General features: G+C 36.9%; 1 protein-coding gene across 10 annotated transcripts in view; it reads left to right on the forward strand.

The window, feature by feature from the left end:
• Window positions 1-21,642, forward strand: part of LOC135201401 (E3 ubiquitin-protein ligase TTC3-like) — a 409,740-nt gene that overhangs the window by 343,153 nt on the left and 44,945 nt on the right. For 9 of the 10 annotated variants that reach the window (XM_064230282.1, XM_064230284.1, XM_064230283.1 and 6 more), the window contains 4 exons: window positions 2,602-2,866; window positions 3,387-3,478; window positions 12,524-12,667; window positions 12,894-13,151. In XM_064230282.1, the coding sequence (XP_064086352.1) occupies window positions 2,602-2,866; window positions 3,387-3,478; window positions 12,524-12,667; window positions 12,894-13,151 (759 nt within the window). The remainder of the gene's footprint in view (window positions 1-2,601; window positions 2,867-3,386; window positions 3,479-12,523; window positions 12,668-12,893; window positions 13,152-21,642) is intronic. The other variant, XM_064230286.1, reaches the window with a different exon arrangement.

Consider the following 21,642-nt stretch of genomic DNA (forward strand, 5'->3'; position numbering starts at 1 on the left):
TATACATACCAAAGGATTTATTTAGAACAAAATTAATTTTTCCAGTACAATGTACTACCCTGGAGGGGGTTAGTGGTGTCATTGCACCTCACGTGATGCACTGTAGGCATTACTCAAGAGCCCTTGCAGCGTCAATTTGACCCCTAGCTGTAACCTATTTCATTCCTTTTTATTGTGCTTCTGTTCATATTGTCTTTCGTCTATCTTAGCAGTTTCTTTATTGTGCAACTGTTAGGTTTTTCTCCTGTTACAGCATTAAAACCTTTTACTCGGAATTCCTATTTAAGCACTGAATGATCTAGGTCCCAGTGCTCAGCCTTTGGCCTAAATTTATTTTCCATTCCATTCCAGTCTACTGGCTACTATTTATATAGCTTACCCTTGTTTAGTGGATGAATCCCAGACACATCATTCCAGTAGTATTAGAAGAACATTAACTGCATCTACCATTGTGTAGCCTGGTTAATTGACAACAAAACTATTAGGTCTGGGGATGGTATTTGATTAATAGCATGCTTGCATAAAAATATAAATGAGTTATGGTTGAGCTCACAGAGATGTTATTGGTGGAGGGTTCCATTCCTGATGGCGTGACAATAACTGAAAATTGGTGATAATAGCGCTGATCTCGTTATCGGCACCAATAACCGAGGATCGGCAGTGATCATCACATATCAGCACCAAAAATTCAGTTATCGTCATCACTACACAAGCCCCATAAATTCATCGTTTAAGAATATAACTCTACTGAAGAACTGGTTATATGTTGGGCTCTTCTTTGTCCCACTCGCCTTACATTTTATTTGCCCAAGTACAGTCCTCCAGTGCATCTGACTTGGAGTGGTGTGCACCTTTTGTTTTTCTTGCTTTGTTTGTGACCTCTTACAGTGTGGACTTTATTCCTTTCCCCTCAGAGCAGTTAAGAGTTTATCTACAGCAAATGCAGGAATTGCACTGTTTTGTTACACTAATCTAAGAATAGTCATCTGCCTCCTTCAGATAATCATGAGAGCCTGCTCTAGTGTTGCTTATTTTGATTTATCACAAAGGTAAAAGCAAATATGGTGCGCTCTGTATTCACCCAATCGCTCATTCTTTGTCCCTGTTTCTAAAGCATGTGTTGAAGTTTGCTGCCTTTTTTTCTGGAACAGTAAGATACCAATATGCTCTCAAAATTCTGTTTTAAAGGTATAACTCTTAAACATTTTATTCCTTTCTTATTGAAACCAATTGTGGATCAATGGGAAGCATGATCACCTTCATCTCTTAGTATTTTAGGCTATCCAGGGAACCCAGCTTCACACCCAGTGCTAGTGGGGAATGGTCACATGTGTTACCAAGGTTTTAACCTCAGTACAGAGTCTCAAAAGAAAAAACCTAATACCAAGTCTTTAAGTCTACCATTTCTCTCTCTCTCTCTCTCTCTCTCTCTCTCTCTAAAACGTAAGTAGAAAGCATAGGAAACCCACGTCTATCAAACTAAAGTTTATTAAATAAAACCAACAGAAAAATGAATATAATTCAGTTGAAATAAATGATAATCATAAGATATCAGATCTTTAATTGAGTTATTTCCCACTAAAGGTAATATGCCTCTAAATCCATTAAGCAAACTCTCAAAAACACAAGTCCCAAAAACTCTAATATATGTCTGTGACATTGTCAAGTTTCCTGTTTACTTGTGATCTCTCACTGATACATCTAGAGACACAAAGAGAAAAAAAGACATTTTTAGAGGTATGCACAGGGAATAATAATTGGGATTTTCCCCACATTATTCACAAACAAAATATAAAAGAATAAAACAGCAGAGAAATATAAGAATAAAATGTAGCAAAATACAGATGACCCAATCCATGCACACATCACAAAAATAATATATGAGATCACTGTAAAATATATTTGTTGTGACAAATACAACAAAATACAAAAGGGCTCTGTAAATAATGTTTTTTGTGCTCACCTTACTGGCAATTGGCAGGAGTCCAAGACCGGGACACCCTCTGAGCAATGGGCGTCACTTCGGAATAATCATAATTGTTTCAGAAATCAAGATCTATCTTTCACTCGTTCCGCCTATCAAACCAACTTATGTACATACTTCCCTCTCAGAGCATGCCCATAAGCAACTTCCGTTGCGAGAAGCTTCTGTGATATTTTTCAGGATCAGCTCAGGAGAGGCTAAGTTAACAAGATGTTATCAATGTGTGTATTTCTTTGTCTCCTTGCAAGCCTGCTCTAAGAACTTGTTGCGTAAGCGCTGACAAGTGTCTTAGTAAGCCCTGACACCTTCAGTCTCCCTCCGCTCATGTAGTATGATTACTGGGCATGTGATGTGACTGATATTTCATATTAACAAATTAATTGTGGAGTGGTTGCCCTCCTCCCATCCTTACACTCTGACCTAGGCCATATGGCACACACATATATAGTAGAGACCTTTAAATTCTTTACCTGTGGTAGTTTGTGTTGCTGTAGATGATTAATAGGTGTGTATGAAACATTATTTTATAATAAAAACAATTATTTTGACTTAACTATTACATGATCAAGTTGTAGGGATTATTGCTTTTTTCATGGTGAATTTGGAAATTATTTCAGAATGCCAAAAAGCTAGTTCAGAATTGTGTTCATGAGTTGGCTCCAGAACGACAGTATGCTTGTGGTTCTCCAGCGATGATCGCATCACCAACACCAGCATTCACTCTTGAGCCTCAAATAGTGACCCAAAAGTTACAAGGTCCTCCTGGATTTGAGCCTCAAAAACCTTTAGGTTTACCAAAGATTGTTCCTGCTCTAGCTGCCTTTAGTGGTGGTGCTATTCCAAAAGGCAATGTTGCTTCAGGTCCAAAAGTTATTGTGACAGGTAAGCTGTAAGTGTGTTTAGAATTTTGATTTTATAACAAAGCTAATCTACAAACATCATCAGTTGCTGTCATTATTTTGTGTCTGTCTTTATTATATTTTATCTGTTTATTTTAATTGTCAACAAAACTATTTTTAGTGGGAATTGAAGTTTCTAGTCTTTTATTTTAGGAACATTGCAGTTTATTTCAAATATTGACCATAAGAGACATCTAGTTCAAGTTGAGATTTAAAATTGCCAATAGGGTTTTAGTATTGTTAGTGTTATTAACTCATGGATATAGTGTTATTTACAAATTCTCATGATAGTGGACATAAGAGGACTAAAACCTCCTTGCTTGTGATAGTCTATAGATTTCAGTATAGTATTATTTATCTTCAAAATATTAGTATTCCTTACAGGATAAGAATAGGTCAAAATTACCTGGTGGATGGACTCTCCCTTGTAAGGTAATAAACTCAGGATTAGCAGCAGATGAAATTTTTATTTGATTGCATTATTCTTTTTACACTGTTAACAGAGACAGATGCAGGAGCCACTCAAAAATATCCAGACTCACACAAGTTATTCATCGGAAAACTTCCTTGGGAAAGCACAGAATCAGATATAAAGGTAAATACTTTTACCATTTAGTTTTGTTTTTGTTCGTATTCTCTCTTCAATTTAATTTTTGTTATTAAAGAACTGATAATCTTGAAAACATTCATCATGAGTAAGGTTAGATTTCATTTGAAAACTCCAGGTAAGACTGGTTGCACTCATAGTTTATGAGGTGGGGTTGCATCTTTAAATGTGTTCTAAAAGTAATCAAAGACTAGAATTTGAGAAAGCGATTAGTACCTAAGTGTAGGAAGTGGATGGGTATCATATTGATTAGAAGCAGTTACATTTGGAAGTTTTGTTTTCTATGTGATTGAATATATTTTGGGAAGATTTGACGTCTTTGAAGGTACAGTAATTTATAAGGCCAGAAAATGTTACAAACATAGCATGTTCGATACCTTGTTTAGTTAATGTTTTTAAACAGTCAGATGATAGTTATTATAACAGTTCTATATCGGAAACTTTTGTGTCCAATATCAGGTTTTAACTTTCATGTTAAAACATGCATGTACAATGGAATTTTATTGCCCTTCTTCAACCATTCTCCATTCTATGAAAAATATCAAAGTTTTTCAGTCTTAGTAAACGTCAGTGAAGACTTTCATATAACTTTTGTGTATATATTATGGGCAAATCAGTGGAGAACCCTGATGGTCTGGTTAAACTATTTTATAATATTACAGTTCATATATATCTCATTTTGTCATTACAAGGCCAAATGGATATTTATAGCCTGAAAGCTTTTTTTATTCCATGTTTCCGGGTAACTTTCTCATTTTGGTAATCCATCAGTGCATTCATACAATTACATAAGTTTCCTTTGGTCTGGCAGTGCATAGTACCATAGTCAAGCCAAATTGTCGTGGCGGTCGACGGGTTTTATCCCGTAATATATCGTTCACCGTTAAGGGCATTTTGGTCATTTTGCCCTTAACGAAACTGACCTTCTGAAACCTAAAACCTCAGTGGTAAATGCTGATTAAATGGCGGAGACTAAGCACATAGATGGAGTGTTCGCTCCATATTTTTATCCCAGATTTTGTTTTAATTTCTTCTAAATGCAACCTCAAGTAACCTTTGCTTGTGTGTTTGTGTGTGCGCATATAAACAGAAAAGGAATTATTAGTACACATACATATATAAATAACTGCTAAAGTGGAATATGGACAATAATCATATAGCTTGACATTATGGCATTATTACAAGATCTGTGATTGCTATTTTCAAAAAACACACAGAAAGGAAAATCATTAAGAACAACCAAAATTTACTCTTAGTTTCTTTAGAAAACGAAGTACAGTAAATGACAGATCTTAGGTAAAGTCATAAACAAGGCTGAGATTTAAAAAGATAAATAGATCTGGCAAAGTTACATTCTTTTCCCGGCCCCACCCTGGCAATCTTAGAATCTTGAAAAGACTTTTTCTATACTTTAACATCTAAAATGACAGTCTATCAAAGAAACACAAAGGCAAGGTATGGGTGACCCTTTGCAGCATACAGATACAGATGTAGAGATTTGATAAACGATAACCTTTTATAATCTTTTAATTGCACTGTCTATCCCAGAAAAAGGCTGCCTCCAAACTCCCTATAAGCCAAGTTTATCTTATTGAAAGATTTTATTGGGTACTGGGGTCACCTCAGTAAGGACTGAAATTCCAGCTTGCATGATTAGGATTTAACTTGTCATTGTAAAGCCCTAAAATTAATTTGGTCTTTCATCTTCGTCTATGTAAATCAGCATTTTGTATATGTATAATGTCATTCACTCGACTCACCCTGTAAATTTATAAGGAAAAAGAAAAAAAAGCCAGAAACGAAACTCATCATTGTAAAGCCATAAAATTCGTTTGGTCTTTCATCTTCATATATATATATCAGCATTTTGTACATGTACAATGTCCCTCACTCGACTCGCCCTGTAAATTTACAATAATGAAGAAGAAAAAAAAGTGTGGGCGGAGGGATTGGTCAGGCACCATCCAGTACAGAACTTAATCCGGTTTTCCCAATAAACTGATTGTATTTCTCCTTTTGTCTACAAGGTAAAACTTCCTAAACGTTTAGATTCAAATATGAAGCATTCTGATTACACCTCCTGTCATCCGCCACAAGATTTTGGTTCGACTATGGGCATAAATCAGATAGTACCAGAAAATGCAAGCATTTTACAAATGAGCAAATAGGTTTGAGAGTGAATTATTTTTTACAATTTTAAAATCTTTCATATAGAGGGCAGCAATAATTCATCAGGAAATATTCATAATTGGGGAAACATCACATACATAGTTGAAGGCATTATGTATATATAGGTGTAAAGTACTAACTGGACCAACACAAAATTTTGTTTTTTATAATTTTTCAATTTGGCAAAATCTTTTGCCTGTCAACATCATGACTTAACTCCATTTTGTGTCTTAGAATTGACTTTACCTTACATGCCTTATATAAACTCCCTCAGCCTTCCCCCCCAATTTATTTAGATGTATAGTAGTTTGTTTATTCTGTACGAACAGTATATTTATATATTTCATGAATGGTAGAGGACAAAACTAGCATTTATTTATTCCACACAAACTGGACATATATATTAGATGACTGGTAGAGGACAAAACTAGATTTGGGAATAAAGTAAAAGAAAGTGTGCCTGAGACAGGTACAGCTATTTTGTTAATAATAAACAAATAAGAGATAATCTGTTGTAAACTAATGTTAACCATAATTATTAAGGAGGAGAAAGGGAGAAAAAGGTAAGAATAGAGAAATGTTACATTTATTAAGTCTTTTTGACAGTACCTCTTATTTACATGATACCAGAAGGGTTAGTAATAAAAAACATTGTGTATGCATGTAGACCAAGATTTAATTGGAAAGGGTTGAAAGTTTAAAGCTCTTAAAGAGTGTAGGCTTCCTTCAATCATTTACAAAGAATTCTTAATTAATCCATCAAAAACATCCACAACTGGACTTTAGAGAGCTTTAGCAAGGGCAAACTATAGATCATGATCTAGCACCCGTTTTATGCCGTGCAGCATTAAGAAGTCTGCTTCATCTAGGAAGTGAAGACAAGGTTCTCTGTACACAAGTAGGAGCAAGAAGGGTGCAGAACCTTGGATAGTACATGTCCAGAGGAGGGTCACAACATACCCTTCATTCGGAATCCTCCTCTAACCAGCATGCCTTTTGCATTGACAGTTTACTCACCAGGTCCAAAGAGGTTTGTTGCCCTATCGCAGAAGTTGTGTCTCATCAAGAAAGAGGCTATGGAGAGACAGACATTTATTCTCTAGGTTTCTACAACAGACTGCTTGTAGTCCCTAAGTTGTCAGGAGGCTGGAGTCGTGTACTAGATTTCAGCTCTAAATATTTTTGGCCAAAGGACAAAATTCAAAATGGAAACAAATCAGACAGTTCTAGCATCCATTCACCAGGGAGATTGCATGTCGTCAATAGATATGCAAGATGCATACTTTCACATCCTTATAAAACCAAACTCGAGGAGGTACCTCAGTTTTGTTTTCAAGAACAAGGTGTTCCAGTTTTGTGCCCTGTGTTTCGGTCTTTCAACGGCTCCCCTGGTCTTTACCAGAGTCTTTGCTCCCCATGCAAAGATCTAATGGGATTCAGTACAGTGGTACCTCGAGATACGAAAGGCTCAACTTACGAAAAACTCGAGATACGAAAGCTGACACGAAAAATTTTACTGCTTTACATACGAAAAGTTTTCAAGATATGAAAGGTTTCTGAAAGTCCGAGATTCGCCTGATAGCAATTTTGAAACTTGCGCCGCGCGCCGCCACCTTAGTTCTAGTAGACTCGCCACCATCCTCCTGCTCTCCCATTGGTTCCTGATGCTAGCCAAGCCATGAGATCCTTCTCTCCTATTGGACAGCATCCCTCCCATCATGCATCTTATACGTACGTACGTGATGGCATCCCTACCCCGGCCACCTTGTACCAGAATCTTTATCGTACGCATGCGGCATTCGTTCGGTCCAACGATTTCGTTTAGTAACGTAAATTCGTTAGTGATTTCGTTGTGCTACTTTATCGTGTTGTGAGAACCTAATTAGTATATGTACTACATACGTAACTTAATTATGTACAGTACATATAGTCATGGGTCCCAAGAAAGTTGCTGAAGTTCACAGAAAGAAGAGAATGCTTTCTATGGAGACAAAGATGGAGATAATAAAAAAGTATGAAGCTGGCTTGCGGTTGAGTGTGATCGCTAAGGTATACGGCCGAAATCCGTCGACGATAGGCACCATCCTTAAGCAGAAGGAAGCTATCAAAGCAGGTACACCTTCCAAGGGCGTGACTATTTTGTCCAACAAGAGGAGCCATGTGCATAATGAAATGGAAAGGCTGCTGCTTGTATGGATCGAGGACAAAGAAATCGATGGCGATAAGATAACCGAGACGGCAATCTGCCAGAAGGCCAGCGCTATTTTCGGTGATTTGATTGCCCAAGCCGAAGACGACGGCGGAGAGGGGACATTAACGGCAACCCCTGAGTTCAAGGCTTCTCATGGGTGGTTCGAAAAATTCCGTAAACGGACTGGCATCCATTCGGTGGTGAAGAAATTGAAATTACGTAAAGTATAAAAAAGTAAAAAGAAATGTAAAAATCAAAAAAAGACAATAAATTTTATTTTGAGTTTTTTGTAAAGTTAAGTGTTACAGTTTTGTTAATGTGTTTTGTAAAGATTAGTTTGTTTTTTCTGACATTTTTTTGTGTGTTTCATAAAGTTAAGTGTACGTATCTGCCGTTTGTCCTCCTCCTCTGCCGCCACTTTCGGAGATAGCCTCACTCGAAGGGTAAGCTTCCACATTTTACGTTACAGTAATAATATTTCTTGTACACTAATATACACTTTATTTACAGGTTTTGCATTTTTATTCTTAATTTAGGCATTGAATGGTCCAAATTGTTGTAGTATATCATTGTTTATAGGTCAATTTAGCTTTATTATGAAATTTACTGGGGTGTTTTTGGAGGGCTTGGAACGGATTAGCCATTTTACATGTAAAATGTGGTCCAAGATACGAAAAACCCATGATACGAAAGGCGCCTCGGAACGGATTAATTTCGTATCTCGAGGTATTACTGTATATCCCTTTACCTCAACGATTGGCTCCTACAGTCCAGATCGAGAGAACTATTTGCAGAGGACCTTTGAAGTACTCTACTTTTGGCTCATTAGTTGGGTTTTCTCATAAATGTACAGAACTCACAGCTGTCACTTTCTCAGGAGATACATTATCTCGGGATGAGGATAGACTTTAAGGCTTTTAGGGCTCTCCCATTCCTGAGGAGAACAGGTTCCTGCCTGAAGAAGGTGCACAAGATCATGGCTCTCAACGAATGCTCAGCCAACAGATGGATGAGTCTCATGGGCACCTTTCCTCTATAGAACAGTTTGTTTCCCTGGGCAGACTGCACATGAGACCCCTGCCATTTTATTCAAGGTCAGCTGGAACAGGAAGATCTTCCTGGATTTGTTTATGTTTCCAGTAACTGAGGAAATAAAAGAGGGACCTGCATTGGTGTAACTGCTGAAGACTATCAGAAGGAAAGTCTCTCTTCCTTCTGAACCCCAGGCTAGAAGTCTCAGAAACGTCAGATCTAAGCTGGGGAGCACTTCCAGGGGAAAAAATAAGCCTCAGGGACATGGTCCCTATAGCAGAGATTTTGAAATATAAATGTCAAGGAACTAAAGGTGATTCACTTAAGCCTCTTTTCTTCCATTCGGAGGTGTGCAGCAAGACAGTGGCAGTCCACATAGACAGTATAACTGCCCTGTCTTGCATAAAAAACAAGGGGGGAACACACTATACTTGCTGTACAAAACAGCGAAGGACCTCTTCCTTTGGTTGGACCAGAACGACACGAGTAGTGATACACTTCATTCAAGGAAGACTCAAGTGTCATGGCAGACGGGTTGAGACGCCAGAAACAAGTCCTCCCCACGAAGTAGACTTTAGACTGTAGTATGCCAAGACCTATGGAATTTATGGGGAAAACCAGTATTACACCTCTTCGCAACTTCCAGAAACCATCGTTTCCCATTGTACTGTTCCCCAGTTCTGGATCCCCTAGCATGGGTAACAGATGCCATGTTGCAGGTCTGGACAGACAAAAAACATTACACTTTTCCACCATTCATTATGGTGAGACAGGTACTGAACAAATTTTGGACTTGTGCAGAAATTTCTCAATGATCTTGATAGCAACATTTTGATCAGAAAAAGAGTGGTTCCCAGTTGGACTTTCCGAAGTTGCTACCACATAAGCAACAGCTTTTCAAACAGCTGCACTTCAGGCAGTGTCATCAAAACTTGTATTCTCTGGCCCTGACAGGTTACAAACTGTCATGAGATTGCTCAGAGCTGAAACTCGAACGTGTGCTCTCTTTTTACAAAGACAATGTTAATAAATCATGATTATTATGAATTTTATATTCCTTTTTGGGTATTAATGAACCAAAACTGTTATTTATTATAAATAAAGAACCCTTTGTTGAAAGAGTGTAGCCTGGGGCACTGCACGTCAGGCAAGATGGGACACACCTTCCTACGCAACACACACTCTCCTTCACTAACTCGGCTAATATCGCTGATATTATAGCTTCTGAACTCTTATTAGAACGAATTTTCTTCTTTTGTATGTTAGCAAGATGTTTTGCTTGTCTTATCCTATTTGGCATAATGAAATTCTTGCTGAAACAAAGAAAAACAGATGTAAAAGCAAGCAAATGTCAGGTGAAACTCGAACGTGTACCCTCTCTCATGTTTCTGCTCACACTGAAGGGTGGTAAACTTATAACTTCCCTTCTTGTGACCTATGAAATCTCTACAGATGCCATTGCTCACAGTCTGTTTGACAATAATTAATCAAAATTTACAATAACAGAAGAAATACTGCATTTTCTTGTATGTATCTGTTTCTGGCTTATTGAGTTACTTTAACTAATTACCCTGTAACTATGAAAGTAAGAGAAATTTTGATGGAGTATTTTGTATACGTATTCTCCATTGCCATACAAAGCTCCACCCCCATATATGAGGGTACCAGCCAGCCCCCTTAAGCTTTCAGTTCTGTCATAGAGAACAGATTTGCCCATGAACCAGAATTTGTTGCACCTTATCAAATCTTTTGATGCTAGTACCAAACAAAATGAGACACCATTAGTACTTTGGAGCTTGGATATTGTTCTCAGATGGGATATCCAGTCCCCGTTTTGGACCCATGCAGTCAATTTCCCTGAGGGACTTGACTAAGAAGACTTTTTTTTTCCTGGTAGTTTTGGCAACCAAAAAGAGGCAGTGAGATTCATGCCCTGAAAAATAGAGTCGGCATTCTTCCAAGGGAATGTAGTATGTTCTTTTTCCTTAGGGTTCCTGGGAAAGAACGAGTCACTGTCTAAAATCTGGCTTCGCTCATTTACAATTAGAAGTTTAACTAAGATTTGGAGTTCAAATGAAAAAGGAACTACTCTCTGCCCTGTAAGGGCTCTTAAGCATTACCTTTATAGAATAAAGGGAATTTGTGGGACCTTAAACAATCTTTGTGGTGTTCAGTGAAGAACCCTTCATGCCCTACTTTTAAAAGTGCCCTAACATTTTTTTCTCATGCAAAGGCGAAGCCCATGAAATAAGGGCAGTATCTACTTCATTGGATTTAAAAGAAATTTGTCCCTTCTGTCTTATAGTCAACTTTTTGGAATTGTAAGTTGGTTTTTGCTACACATTACTTAAGGGATGTTGAAACAGTTTATGATAAATGCAATACCTTGGGTCCATTTTATGTGGCTGGTGTGGTGTTGGGAGAAGAAATGTAGGAAGCAAAAGTGCCAACCACAGGCATTATTTACCTGCGCATCTCTCTTATCTGGCAAGAGGACAACAAACATTGAATCAATGTTAGCAAAATTTTCAATGCTTAAAATCATTACCATTAATAATGTTTTGGAAGTAGATAGGGCCATACAACCCACCTTATATCACTGGGAATCAGTTATATAATTACTGGGTTAGTTACTATACATGTAAATAAGGTTTTATATATACTTACCCAGTAATTACATGACCAGAGCCCTCCCTCCTCCCCTCGCAATGGACATAAGAGCATAAACAAATTGAAGCTCTTTGCAAAGTTGTACCTCTCTCCCCAAAAGAGGGGTTTGGGCCACGAGTCATCTACCCCAAAAAACATACTAGCGTGACCCGAAGAATTTAGAAATTTTAACTGCCGAATGAGTGAAACTAATAGTTATGTAATTACTGGGTAAGTATGTATACATAACCTTATTTCATTATAAAAGTGTAATTTTTGACCTTTCAGAAAGACTGATATTTTTTTCTGTGGATTGTATTTGATTATGCTAATGATCATGTTAGCATATAGAATGAGTTTCTAGCCATGAAATAGTGGGAAACACATGAAGTTGACTTTAGACCTTGCATCTTCATGGTAAAACTGTGGATACTAGTATATCAATCGGTATGCAAAATGTACATAGCTGTAGAATTATGTTCAAAGTTTAACCAGACCATTCTATATTTAAGTTTTTTTGTTTCAAAGGAGAGAATGTTTGTGTTACATGAAAGTTGTTCCTTTGGAGAAGACTGTAAATAACTATCATTAATCTTGGAAAGACAGATGGTTGAAACAATTTTATTTGCCAAGAGGTTAATGAGAGATGTTTGAAAGAATAAATTATTCTTAAGTTCAGCTAGTCAATAATTTTAGTTATTTTACCATTGTTTAATGATTTCCTATTAAGAATTGTGCTTGTGGTAGCTGAAAATATTTAAAAATCCAATGGACCAATTTAAAATTGTGCCCCTAAAGTTTTGTGTGTTAATGTGTTGTATTGTTAAAGGATTAAATCAACTGTTAGAGTAAATGTAAGGTAAAAGCTTTTAAGTTTTGTATTTAGTGTGTTTTGTATTAACTTGCTGTTAGTGTTACATTAGTTTAGTGTTTATCCTGTATTAATAGCAATTGTCTGATGCATGAAATTTTGTATATGTTGTGCATGGCAGCGACTCTTCAGCGATCTTATTGGTGAAGTAGTGGGAGTAACCATGTATGACAAAGGCTTTACCCCTGATGGAAAAGCAGTTCCTAAGTATGGATTTGTCACATTCCGTAATGCTGAGGACCAAGAAAAAGCCCTAAAGTATGGGGTAAGTTAGGCAGCAATTGTTGGCCAGAGGAATGCTTTGTTTTCAATTAATTTTATTTTGATCAAATCTTGTATTTTTGCCCTTCATCAGAAAATGAAAGGTTTTCTTAAGTCATGGTTTTTTTATTTTTTTATATCTTGCTTATCACACTTACGAAAATTAATTGGCTGATAAATTCTTAACAACGTAAAGAGCAAAGATGAATCGGTTAACTTTACTTTTGCAGCCCATTATGATTGGAAATCATGTGATAAACGTCCAAGCTAAGGAAGCCAGGAAACCTACCAAGCCCTTGAATTTAGCTGTAGGGGGTCCTTCTAGTGCTGTTATTGAACCTCTTATTAAAAGTGGTCCATTAGCATACGGTCTGAGTGACATTTCCCTTAATGCAACTTCAGAAGCAAATAAATCTGTTGTGTGTACGCTGTCAGCTCCGACAGTTCCCAAGTCCATCACTTCGACTTTTACTAAGCCTAAGTTCCAGGTAAGTTGCAAGATTTTAGACTTATTTTTTCTAATATCTTTTTGTATGCATAATTGTTACTTCAGTTTTTTCAAGCTTGTAAGAATGAATTGTTATTTAGATGTGTATTCATATGTGTGAAATCTCAAAGACCTTCATAGAAGACACTTCTAAAAGTTTTTCTTAAAATGACCTTACAGTTAATTTAATTGCTAAAAAAACTGAAAACGTAATCAAATGAGAACTTTTTGTTTTGACCGTTTAAGTTTTAAAATGCTTTTGCCAATGTAAATACAGCGAGTATAATATTGAATACAGGCAGTCCCCCAGTTATTTTGGGGGGGTGGGTTCTTTTCTGACAGTATGGTGGTAAGCAAAAATTGTGGATTTTCGGTGCCAATAACTGGAGATAAGAAATTTTTGGTATCGATAACTGGAGATCGGCAATTTTTGGTGCTGATAACCGGAGATTGGCACAAATACCAATTACTATTGGTGCCGATAAGCAGAAGCAGGTGCATATTTGCACCGATTTTCATCGCTAGACAAGCCCCATAAAACCGGATCACTGATAACCAAGGACTGCCTCTGTGTGTGTGTGTGTGTGTATATATATATATATATATATATATATACAGTAGAGCCTCAGTTCTCGACGATAATTCGTTCCAGAAGGAGCGTCGAAATTCGATTATTTCGAGAACTGAATCAAGTTTTCCCATAAGAAATAACTGAAAATGGATTAATCCGCTCTTGACCATCAGTTATTACCTAACCTTGCCTTTTTATACAATACATTACATGTAAATTACAACTAAATAAGTTAAAAGTTAAATAAATATCATGTTAAACGTATATTTATAATTTTAAATGTGTAATATACAGTATAAAAGAAAACTACCCTGTGTCCAACCGATTGTTGACCAAGCTCCATAGGCTACCTAGGTAAATAGTAAGTAGAATGTAGTGTAGTGGGTAGGCATAAAACGTGTTGCTAACATAATAAAAGCATTGAAAAGCAAGTCTAATTATTACAGTAAATTAATAAACTATTAAAATTAAACCCAATCTATATTTATCAAAAACTTGCAAAAATTTGCCTACAGTAAGTCGGCATTTAAGGATGTAAACAAACCATAGCGCAGCCCTGGTGGTTTATATCGGGACTATGGTAGTAAAGAAACCATATCTCGCTATAAGCCTAGAAAACATTTACATTCGATATTAATTTATGGTAAATCTTTTACGGAGTCGACTGCAATACTGTATACAAAATCGCTTGAAAATTATCTTTCAGTAAATGTAATGTTATGATACTAACGATTTTGTTTCATAAATGTCCTTATAAAAAAAGGTGCGTCTTTACGGCAAATTGTCCAATATCAGGGCTGGTTTCAAGCTTATTGGACTTTGACAATTATTATGGTACTGCATGGTACATATATACGTACACATAAGTAAAAGAATCTTCTTAATGTCTTTAATTACTATACCATTACGTACCAGCATCTCTTGAGTTTAATATCAAGCTAACCTCTTGTTTTTTTTTTTTTTTTTTTTTTTTTTTACGAGGACGCTTTTTCGAAGCATACAGATTGCGTTCGTTACCGCGCACGCGTGCATATGTAAACTGTGTCACTACCAGACCTCATACGTAAACATTGATGTCTTTTTACAGTAGACATAAAAGAATCTTCTTAATTTCTATAATTATTCTATACCATAGCGGCTTCTCTGATTAAGCTAAGGCTAACCTCCTCTTTACCAGCAAGCTTAACAAAGATTAAGATTGCGTTCGCTACCGAACGGCACACGTTACGTATGTGACAGTGGTTTCACTACCAAATCTCACACGTAAACAATGACGTATTTTTACATTAGACATAAAAGAATCTACTTAATTTCTATAATTAATGTATACCGTAGCGGATTCTGAGTTAACCTAAGGCTAACCTCTTCTTTACCGGCACGCTTAAAAAGCTTAGATTGCGTTGCTACCGAACCGAACATGTTACGTATGTAACTGGTTTCACTACCAAATCTTACACGTAAACATTAACGTATTACAGTACGACATAAAAGATTCTTCTTAATTTCTTGATTACTACGCACTTAATATGGCATAGTAGCTTCTCTGATATAAACTATGACTAACTTCTTCTTTACCGGAAAGCTTAACAAAGCTTAAAGATTGCATTCGCTACCGAACCGCACATGTAACCTACGTACGTAACATTGCCTTCACTCCAAACCTAACACTTAAATACGTATTGCATTTGCTACTGAAATGCGCGTCTCAAGTGTGAGCATGGTTTTAGAATATGTCTACGTTGATACCACCGAAAAAGCAAACGAAATGCGCGCAAGGTGTACAAGACACGACACATGTTTGAATGTTGTAAACATTAGTTGCGACTTTAAACAATGCTGAGTCACTGAGTGGCGTCACCAATGTTACCAACCGTTTTGCTAAATTATGCTAGTCGGTCCAAGCAAGAATTTATGCCAAATATGGTGCAATTTTGTGCCAGAATTATGCTATTAATCTATCATTATCTCATTTCTCTAATACATTTGAGCTAAAACAACGATGTAATGGAAATTTAAAACATTTATATATTAGGTGAAATGATAAAAAAGTGACGAACAGACAATATTATAACTAATAATTTGATGATGTTAGGAAACTCGTAATAAAACACCATTTTTCTTTAATAGATCACATACGCAATCACTAGTACACTATTTGATATGCAATCACTATTATACTATTTGACAAATGTGTGAAGATCACACATACAAATGTGAAGAAAAACAACAAGTTTTACTTATTACTGCATCATTATCATGCCACTCAGAACCATTTTTCTTTAACAGGTCACATAAACAATTAATAAATACTTGAAAATGTGCGAAAATTACTTCAAATATAACATTTTGTTATTTACTGATATTTCCTGAAAAATTAAAACTAAAAAAAAAGGTAAACAACAAACCAGTCTCTACTCAAGAAGAAAAACATACGTACTTATTACTTGATCATTATCATGCCACTGAAACACTTTTTCTTTAATAGATCACATACACAATGAATAAACTACTTGAAAATTGTGGTAAAATCACTTCAGACATAATTAAAATTTTGATTACTGAAAAAAATAAAACTTAAAAAAGGAAAAAAAGTAATTCTTTACTCATGAAGAAAAGACATTATTAACACTTTACTGATTGTTTGTCATGCCACTGTGGGTATTTATTTATATTCACAAAATTTAACATTCCTTAGTTGGGTTCAAACTTAGCAATTAACTCATTTGTTAGTGCTGCTTTTGAGGCAATTTCACTTGAAGATACATTCAATATAGCTGTGTATGAAATTGAGGAATTTTCTGCATTTTATTTAAAATTTTAGTGAAAATACATTCTAAAATTGTACTAGAACCCTATGTGTGAAAGAAATTATGCTAAGCTCCAATTCTTGGGTCAAATTATGCTAAAAAACATGAAATTATGCTACATTTGGTAGCACTGGATGACGCCAACTAGCGGCAGCTGGCGGAAACAGTTTTGTTTACAAACATCATATGGTCGGGGGTCGGAAACTGGTTTTTTGGTTGAAAACAGATACAAAGTTTATTGGAAATTTAGTGGCGAAATCCGATTATGTCGAGTTCTAATACGGTCGTGAACCGGGTCTCTACTGTATATATATATATATCTATATATATATATTATATATATAATATATATTTATATAATTTATATATATATTATAATTTATTTTATATATAGGCAGGTCCCCGGGTTACGACGGGGTTCCGTTCTTGAGACACGTCGTAAGCCAAAAATCGTCGAAAGCCGGAAGAATCGTGAAAAATCCTAAGAATACCTTACTATTAATGCTTTGGGTGCATTGGAAACTATGTAAACTGCATTCTTAGTGGACTTTTCATAAAAAAAACCTTCAAATATTGATTATTTTGCATATTTGGTGTCATATTTCATCTGCCAGATCAATGTTGTAGGCGTCGTAACCCTGGAAATAATTTCTGATGATTATAATTGAAAAGCGCCTTAACCTTGGAATGTCGTTAAGCCCGAGACCGTCGTAACCCAGGGACCCTGACTGTATTTTAATATATATATATATAGTATATATATATATTATATATATATATATATAGATATATATTATATATATATATATATATATATGTATGTGTGTGTGTGTGTGTGTGTGTGTGTGTGTGTGTGTGTGTGTACAGAACAGTCCCCAATTATGTAAGAATTTGTTCGATCCACGGCCTCGCAGAACTGAAAAATCACAGATTTCGATACACACACCTTATGGGATTAATTACATTAGGGACAAAGCAAACGGTAACTTACCCAGTCAAACTTTTTTACTACCCATATTCAATACTTTCTATGTACTATACTGTATTTTTTCTACTATTAAATCATTCTTAAGGATAAGTAAAACATTAAAAAGGTTTAAATAACTTGAAAAAGTTGAAAATTACAGCCAGGATGGTGAAAACTCCCACATTTAACAATGCCACCATTGGCTGCAAGTGTACTGTACAATACACTCATTTCCTTTAAAAAACCTTTTGGATGGAATTTCCTCTACCTATCCTCCGCCAAAAAACCTTCAAACTCCTCTGTCATCCTCCGTGAAGAGTTCTTCTGCTGAAGGAAGGCTTTGTGGACCATTTGAGGTTTCAGGTACTGGCAGATCGTGTGTCTTCACCCTTCGTCTTTAACTCAAGGGCAATCTTTTAAGTTTTGAGAAAATAGGTCTTCCTCTTCGACTTCTAGGCAGATGCATACATGATCCGAATGATCAGAATACACTTTGCAGATCTGAATGATGCAGGGCGATGATGATGGTACCAATATTCAGAATAAACTTTGCAGATCTGAATAATACTTATGTCGACGATGATGATACCAATCATTCATACACACTGCGCTATGACATCATAAATGCGTGAAGCGGAGCCTTCCGTCTTAGCTCATGGCTGAGCAGGAAATCATTCTCTCGCATTCCCCCCACCCCTTCTCCCAAATATCAGCGAACCCCCCACCCACGCCTTCTCGCAGATACCAGCGAAACCCCCCCAACCCATCTAAAATACTTGAAAAGACAGGACTTGGTACGTTTTGCGGTGCATGACTCACAGACTTTGAATGGCTTCGCAGATACAGAAAATCTATTTTTTAGAACTAGTGACTGCGTAAAAGGGAAATCGCACAATCCATACTGTATATGTGTGTGTGTATGTAAATATATATATATCTATATATATATATATATATAGATATTATTATATATATAATAATAATATATAATATATTAATTTATATATATAGATATATACACAGTTACCATCCGAGTTACGACCTAGATCCGTTCCGACCAACAGGTCGTATGTCAGAATGGTCGTTAGTCGAAAATACCAGCCAAAATGGCCGACACGTGGATTATAAGTACTCTGTTAAAGTGGAAGATTATACTGTACTCGAGGACATATGATATGAATGTGTTGCATTTTTAAGTAACTTTTTCTGTTGAATAATATTATTGTGTATATACAAGCTGTTTATTTATCATTTTTATGCCTTTTAGTTTCACTTTTATAATTTTATCATGCTTTTCTGTTGAATAATATTACTGTACATATGTATATACAAGCTGTTTATTTATAATTTTTATGCCTTTTAGTTTTGTTTCACTTTTATCATACTTTTTCTGTTGAATAATATTACTGTTGTACTATACGTACAAGCTGTTTATGTATTTATCATTTTATGCCTTTTAGTTTCACTTTTATCATACGCACGGTCGAAAGAAAGATCAGCTGTTAAGTCAGGCGAGGCAGGGGATGGGGAAGGGGTGGTTACTGCACTGGCCCATGTAGGGGAGGGGGTGGCTTCGATGCTGGATGAGCGGGCTTTTGTGTTCGTTTGACAAACATGCTAAGTGTCGTTTGGATCTTCTGCTTTTTCTTTTGAATAATATTACTGTTGTACTATACGTACAAGCTGTTTATGTATTTATCATTTTTATGCCTTTTAGTTTCACTTTTATCATTTTATCATAGAGATATTTTTAATATTATACTGTAGGTGCAATGTATTTAGCTTTTTTTTTTTCAGTTGCTTAGTTGATATACTACGTACATACATCTTAATATAATATGGTTTTAGAAATAAAATATTTATTACTGCAGTTGAATTTATTATACAAAAATACAAATGAAGATCAAAATACGAAAATAGAAAAGTTACAGTTCAAAATAGAACATACAGCTGTAGTACAAAATAGAAAATACATATGCATGTAAAAAAAATAAGCAAAACAACACTCAAAATTAATGTTCACTGGTGCTTGGTTCGACGTCATCAACACTTTCTTCATACGCACGGTTGAAAGAAAGATCAGCTGTTAAGTCAGGCGAGGCAGGGGATGGGGAAGGGGTGGTTACTGCGCTGGCTGATGTAGGGGAGGGGGTGGCTTCGATGCTGGATGAGGCGGGCTTTTGTGTTCGTTTGACAAACATGCTAAGTGTCGTTTGGATCTTATGCTTTTTCTTTTCATCGTAGATTTCTTTGTATGGGCCTCATTACTTCTTGCATAGATCTCTCTATCCGGGCAAACCGTTCAACATTCGGATCCATTCCTTCCAATTTATGCAGCATTGTATTAAGCATTTGTATGGCTTCCGATAATCCCTTTACAGTAAACTTTCGTTCGTGCTCCTCCTCTTCTACAACTTCCTTTTCTTCCTCTCTTCTTTCTTCTTCATCTTTCCTTTCTTCTTCTATTGCTAACAGTTCTTCTGGGATGCTGTGCTGCCGGCGCCGTCGTAACTGTCATACCGCGCTGCACGCACTACGCTACCGCGCTGCCAAACAGTAAACGCCGCCAAATATAAAAAATAGACCCCTGTCGGACACTGTCGTAAGTACGGGTGGACGTAACTCCCGCGGCAGGTCGTAACTCGGATGGTAACTATATATATATATATATATATATATATATATATATATATATATATATGATATATATATATATATATATATATATATAATATATAAATAATTATCACATCACCCTGATTCATATATCATTCGAGCTACAAATGTCCTTTAATATCTAATTTTATTGTAGTGTCTTACCGAACAATTATAGAGCCGTGATTTCCACGAGCGGCAGGATACTAAATTCAAATTTAGCGCGTCGGCGTCGCCAACACTGGTGGTGATGACGTCATCTCCCTCCACTCGCGGGAGAACCAGGTACAACTGCCCAGGTGAATCCAATTCTTTTCCTGCCGGCGTCCGGTGAACATCGGTGGTCGGTGCGGTTGGATGACTTTGCTTCACTTTTTTTCTTGTGGAATTGATCTTCGGAATTGGTGAAGTACTCTTTTTTGGCGTTGTTGTTATTTTGCTTTTTATTTAGGCGTTGCCATGTCGGATTCTAGTCCGTCGGGAGTTAGGTTTTGCATCTCAGGATGTAGAAAACTAGATTATCCAAGTTAGAATATGATTCTCACACTAAATGTGTTAAGTGTAGGGACCAGGTTTGTTCAGCAGATCGAACATGTAACGAGTGTAGTGATTGGACTGATTCTCAATGGAAGTTTTTTAGTTCATACTCGGAGAAATTAGCTAAAGACAGAATTAGAAAAGCGCGCTTAGGGAAAGTAGACTTAGCTCCGCTTCGTCTTGCGATGCTTCTGTTCCTTCTGTTTCTCCTCAAATTGTTATGTCTCCTTTAACTACACCTCCTATTCCTCCTACTAATCCCGCTTCTCCGGCTTCCCGTGTAGTTTCTTCCGACACCATTGCCAGTCTGGAATCGAGGTTAGATCAGAAATTTTCGGTACTAGCGAATACGGTTTTGCAACTTGGTAATTCAGTTAAGACGTTTTTGGAGAAAGCGGCTTCAGGTAAGAGTGTAGTTGAGGGTGCGTCTGTCTGTCCTGACACGTCTCCTAGACAAAGGTCACTGTCCAGCTCCCCCGCACCGGGGAGAAGACATACCGGAAGTCCAAGGGAGTCGATCGGGATTTGCCCACAGACAGGCGCCCTCTCTTGTTGAGCCTGTTGCGCCTCAACAGGGCTCGGTTAAGCGTTGGAAAGGTGTTGCGGTCGACGCCTTTCGAATGATTCAAGCGATTCGTCTCCGGTCGCGCGGCGCTCTTGGCGAGATTCGCCCTGTTTCGCGTCCTTAAAGAGGCGTTCAGGCGCCGATTCTTCGCCTCCTCCAGTCAAGCGGTATAAGGAGCCTGAGAGTAGGGTTGCGCCGCGGCCGTTAGCGGCTCGTTCGTCGCCTCAATCTGTGCCTTTTTCGGCTCCATCTACTAGTAGAGATTGTGGTTTTAGCGCTGTAGCTAGCAGTTCTAAGGGTGTTTCTTTAGGCGCTTTTTCGTCTGTTACGCCTGATGCGCCTGTTACGCCTCGAATTTCGGCGGCTCCGAGCGAGGCGCAAGTAGTTTTT

The sequence above is a fragment of the Macrobrachium nipponense genome, chromosome 28 (assembly GCF_015104395.2).
Source record: "Macrobrachium nipponense isolate FS-2020 chromosome 28, ASM1510439v2, whole genome shotgun sequence".
Classification (NCBI taxonomy): Eukaryota; Metazoa; Arthropoda; class Malacostraca; order Decapoda; family Palaemonidae; genus Macrobrachium; species Macrobrachium nipponense.